Here is a 5,966-nt window from a genome sequence, read left to right on the forward strand (position 1 = left end):
TATATATATATATATATATATATATATATATCCAGGAGAGGGTCTTACCATGTGCTTCCTTTGCTTTCTTCCATCCTCTTAGGGACCAACCACTTTTAATTTTGCACAATACTGCCTGCAAGTCAGTAAAAGTTTTATGTTGGTGACACTGTCTATTTGCAATCCAGAGGGAAGCCTACTTTATGGCTTCGTGTCTGCATCGTTGTCCTGCTTGGAGGAAGCTTAAATGCTCCACCAGCCTTATGCAGAGTGGTGCTGCTCTACGAGATAATGAATGCCAAACCAGATATTTCCCTATTTCTCGTGTAGGAACCATCTGTGGCTATGATGACGGGCGACTATACTTCGTGATATCTAAGCAGGTGTTGACAAGCTTCCAATGCTTCATTCTCTGCACTATCTCTATATTTTCTGCCTTATACAGAGCCTGATGGCACTCAATGTTTATTACACGTTGGGGTGTCTAAGATTTGCTGATTATTCTAATATCTCAATAGTGGTTGTATAACCCCTGTTCACCCATATTTGTTTCTCGAGGTGCCTTTCTAGGCACTAGCCCTGCCTGCTTGTTTGTGTCTTTGGGATTGTTGAGGTGCTAGAATGCCCCAGTTGGAAAGAACAATGGCTCGAGGATAAAATGCACAAGTCTTTACGCTGCAATGCACTGGTGAAGAATTTTGCTTGCAAGCAGTGTTCGTGCTCTGTGACGTTGCTAAGGTTTGTGAGACATAATAAAGCCACTATAGAAGATGGCTAAGCTACATCACGCGACCAGTCTTAAACATGTGATTTGTATATTTTCAATCTTATCTAGCTGTATCTCACTCCTGATCCTGGAGAGTGAATAATCCAGGAAGGAACATATAAGACTTTGGCATACAAAGATGACATTATTCTACTCTATTTCCTGTTGCAACTCTCAGTGAATCGATGCCTTTGGTAGCTCTAGTTATCACAGTGTTAATGTGGCTGGTACTTTAGTGTTTCTTTCAGAGAGATGTAGGTGCTTGCAAACTATGGTGATGTTTGCCCTTGTTACTATGTCTGTTGTTTAGTGTACAGAACTATTACTATGTTATTACACGATATTCTTACCCTGCTAGGAGATGGTTGCATTTTGCTTTCGATTTCAGCTTTGCTAGAGCTTTTGTTATACATCAGGATGTCGTCAGCAAAGGTTTAACACATGGCGTTTAGTTTGACTGTCAAGATGAATTATAACCATGGTGTAAATGTCGAAGAGTTGTGATCGTAGAGGCAGACTAGTATTGGTGATGATTCAGTCTTATTGCCAGGTTCAATACTTCATGATGCGTTTTCTGGTAGTTAGTGCAGCAAAGACCCATCTTACATAGTTACACTGATGACAATTTTGTGAACAAAAATGAGCGATTGAACTCTATTTTAAGCATTTCTAGATATGAAATGACTGCCAAGGTGTTTTGATCATGTAGCAGCTGCGAATCCAGCAACATTGATCCAAGTTTCTCTTCCACTGTAATAACCACCTTTTAACGATCTTAACCATAGTTCAATATTATAGGAAAGCCTTCTCTGAGATTTTTGCTAATGATGTTTTAATGGCCTTTAAGACGATGGTGACCCTTATAGGTTTGGGTAAGGATATGATAAAAGCACTGTATCTAAAGATGGAGCACCGGATCCTGATGGTGGAAGGATTTTCTTCCTTAAGAAATTCACAGTATCAGTGCAGCTGGACAAAAGGTGTCACCTCTAAGATATGAACTGGTTATGGTTCCTTGTATCTTATCCAAGCTAAGACGGCTTCCACATCCGCATACAGCTACAGATATGCTGTAGCTGGAGTCTCTCTTGAATATCACCATGGTCACATTAATTAATTAATGTATCTCACCTAAAGGCATCACCATATTTCTTGGTCCAGTGCCAGCTCCATGCTCGTGGAAACACCTGAATGAAGTGCTTGTAAGATTGACATTGCTGCAAAGTTAACTTTATTTTATTGTCTCATTCTGGAAGTAGATCATATGCAATCCTCGACTCTTATGTACAACCTGGATTATGCTTTATCTGCATGAACTTAGCTGGGCTTGATTGTGTGCTTTCCAGGCTTTATCGGTATCACTGATCCATTTGTAGGGGTATTCCTTTAACGAGAGTTCTTGCTTTGATTTCACTCAATGGTGGAAAGATGTCTAAGGCACAAGTGCTGCCAGAAAGCATGGCATCCTTGTAAGAGTTTTTGGAATATTTTGTACCACTATGTCTTACAGGCTTCATGCGCACCTCATCAATGACGTAATCACTGCTGACATTATGTCCCTTATAAGTCTACAAAAGTTTTTGCTACTTTGATTCTCAGCTATTTTTGTTGGTTCACCTGAATTTAGCAGTATAAGTTTTGTGTATATACTATGGAAACCAGAATGTAAGCCTTTTCCATTAGTGTTTTCAGCCATTTAGTCTTATTAGCAATCTTTTGGTAGAGGAATTTAAATATTTTAAGGATAATAATTAAGGAAGCAAAAGTTGTATAAAGGCGAAAGTTAGATAACGTTCTCTTTCCTTCTTTCTTTTATTATTAAATTCCCAGTAACCTCATTAGATGCTTATTGCATACCCTGCTTTGTGAAGAGTAATAATTGACTCATTTGACTGATAAGTACTTGTGTCTTTAAATTCAAAGCAAGAAAGTCCACAAAAAAGTGGAAATGTTGTATTTCAGAGTGTTTTGTATTTCCCTTCTTGGGAAAAATATCCTAAAACAAAATAGTCAATGTACACTGTCGAACAAGTTTCCAGTTATCAAACCAAAAATTACCATAATCAAACCAGCCAATTTTGGGTGGTGCAAACCAAACATTTATTACAAAGTAGAAATGTACCTTACTTCAGAAGCTTTTTTATCTCTCTTTTCGGATAAAAATCCTAAAACAAAATAGCCCATATACCACGTTAGACAATTACCAATTCCCATTCAAGAATTACGATAAACGAGCCAGCCAATTCTGGGTAATGGATGTTAAAACACACAGACACACACACATAATGGATCATCTTTATTGTAAGAAAAACGTGGTTATGAAGTATTGTTTGTTCATCAGATCTGTTTACGTGTTTATCTGTACAGTAAGTAGTGGTGAAAACATAGTTGCTAAGACGTACTCTCTTGAAGACTGTAAAGCACTATAATTTTCATATTCTCCTGATGATTCCATAAATAACCACAAACATCGTTGGAGACTATAGTTGATATCTTCACTGAAGGATTTAGTTGGTACATCATTGTTGAAGAATACGGTTCGTATCAGCATTAAAAGGCATAGATTGTTCCACTGTCAGAACAATTAGTATAATTATGGAAAAGCATATTCAGTATGGTTGTAAGTATCATTATTGGATAATCCAATTTGTAATATTATAGCCTTCTTACTCTGGCAAAAACTAGTGGGGAAGAAGCTACTTACTGAGTGTGAAACACGTGTTGTCAGAAAATATTAATTTTCTTCAGTAAAACAAGATTTACAATGGTTATGCTAGAGGTTGTTTGTTTTTGTTTCAAGGGTTTAGATTTAGCAGTTACAAACAAAAATTGAACAGTTGTATTATTAGTTAGAGTAATTTTTCATAAAAAGGTCTGATCTTAGAAAATCTTAAGCAACATCAATTCTAGAAGACTTGCCATCACTATACCTAAAATTAATAAGAACAAACGTTGTCATTATCTAATGATCTGTAACTTAGAGAAGTACACTTACTTTTAGTGGTAACAAGTAACTAAAGATGCATATATGATAAAATGGTGACAAAATACGACACTGGAGTTTTGTTTCTGAAACGTATATCTCAGAAAGATTTATAGAAGTCTGCCATTTTGTACATGTTGAATAAGCCGAGGGTCTAGAACGTTATACTTCTTGCTTTCCTTTGCTGCTATAGATAAGAATTGATGACATCTGATTGGTGCACGCACCACAAATTAGCGAACATTCAATAATTCTTTGAACTTCAAAAACGCATGATTCCTGCAAACACGAGAGAAACCCTTATGGGAAAAAATAAGTCAGTTATTTTCCAATATTGTTTACCCATTCGAAGTGACTTCTATCTTTGGGGTTCGTATTAACAGCAGAAAGGAATAAAATTTGTACAAGAAAAAATCTAAACGAATGCAAGTTCCAAGTGTGATTAAGTTATTCCCATATATTATGTGGTTCAAAAAATGTTCCTTTGACCGTTTGATTGTGATTAACGAAATCACTCTCTACCTATTGAAAAATCAGTCTTGTTAATTGTTTACCTTGCAGATAGGGGTTTCTCGTAACATTATACGTAATGACTGTAAAGATAATTTAAAATCATTATATCTTAAACCTTAAATGACCTAGGGGAATAGAAGCTCACCATAGGCACCTTGAGAATCACAAATTTTATACAAAGAGGCTTGGACATAGTAAAGTGTATCAAGAAGGTGTTCAATATGATTTTCAATCCGAGTCCATCCCTAAAAGAATCTACTGTTAGTATGATTTGTTCTGAGGATTGTATATTGATCCTTGCAAGTATGATTTGTTATGAGGAGTGTATATTATTGATCCTCGCAGTACCTCACACACTGATACACATCTTGTTCAAGTCACTAATCTCGTATTGTTTAAAAGAGAGGGAAGAAAATGAAATAAAAGCCAGAAAAGCGATTTAGATAGGCAGTGTAATGTGGTTTTGGTACATCCTGTAGCATAATAATTAATACTTAATACTTATAATAATTAAAATTAATACTTATAATAATTAAAATTAATACTTATAATAATTATAATTAATACTTATAATAATTATAATTAATACTTATAATAATTATAATTAATAATATTATGATATTATCATAATTATTATTGTCATAATTCTCAATGTGCTGTCATGAAATTTTATTTCCTTACAAGACAAGTGATTTTAAAAATACAATCAAGTTAGTTGTGTATTTATTTAGCTTATAATTAAACTGTAGTTGACAATTTCTCAAAATGACTAGGAATTATCTAATTACAAATGACATTTCGTCATCGAATACCGTATATAAATTTAGTGAACCAGTCGTTCTAAATACATTATCCAACATAAAATGTTTTGTTTGTTGAATTTCGCAAAAAGCTACTCAATAATTACCCGCACTAGCCGTCCTTAATTTTGATGTGATAGACTAGAAGGATGGGAAGTTACTTGAGGTACTCTTTACCAAAGAATTGTAAGATTGGCCGTTACATTATAACGTCACCACGGCTGAAAGGACGAGCATGTTCGGTGACGGGATTCGAACCTGCAACTTACAGGTTGCGAGTCGAGTGCCCTTACCACCAGGCCCTGATAAGAAAATACTTAAACCCTGTGCAAATTACTAATATTGAGTTGTTCCGTCTAAGAGTACGTGCAAGAATGTTGGCTATTTCAGTTTATTTTAAAGTTGCTTAAGAAGCCATCAAAATACAAACTTTGTAAAAATAATATGCCCTAGAGTTTCACGAACTCGTGAACCAAGTTGTCAAACATGCTTGAACTTCAACCGATTCTTATCTTACGATCAACTTCACGACAAAACATCTGTAGCCATCTTTTGGTTTGTGTTGTGATGTTGAAAACAAAAATTGAAAATATAGTTTAAAAAATTCAATGTGCTTCTCGGTTCATATAATATTATAGAATCTTTCAACTAAGCACACCGTTACCTGTAGTTAAGTTTTTCTGAACAAGTAAAAACGTATAGTGAATGGGTTTCGAACTCGTGATTCTGCTTTGGCCAACTATTTGGCAAGACTGTTAAGATGTTTTGTAAAGCTTCGAATTCATTTATATATATATATATATATATATATATATATATATATATATATGTAGTAACTTACTACTTCTTACTACTAACCTAACTAGTAAGAGAGTACGTACGTACGTAGTACGTAGTATTAACTAAAAGTAAACGTAAACCGTAA

General features: G+C 34.9%; 1 protein-coding gene across 3 annotated transcripts in view; it reads right to left on the reverse strand.

Annotated features, from left to right (window-relative positions):
* Positions 1–5,966, reverse strand: part of LOC106457339 (patj homolog) — a 241,897-nt gene that overhangs the window by 15,335 nt on the left and 220,596 nt on the right. The window contains exon 13 of one of the 3 annotated variants that reach the window (XM_022383219.1): positions 3,027–3,317. The exons of the other annotated variants lie outside the window; for them this stretch is intronic. Within the exon in view, the coding sequence (XP_022238927.1) occupies positions 3,093–3,317 (225 nt within the window). The 3' untranslated portion in view covers positions 3,027–3,092. Of the gene's footprint in view, positions 1–3,026; positions 3,318–5,966 lie in introns of those variants that run through there. 3 annotated transcript variants of the gene reach the window in all.

This window comes from Limulus polyphemus, unplaced genomic scaffold (genome assembly GCF_000517525.1).
Source record: "Limulus polyphemus unplaced genomic scaffold, Limulus_polyphemus-2.1.2 Scaffold318, whole genome shotgun sequence".
In the NCBI taxonomy this organism is placed as follows: Eukaryota; Metazoa; Arthropoda; class Merostomata; order Xiphosura; family Limulidae; genus Limulus; species Limulus polyphemus.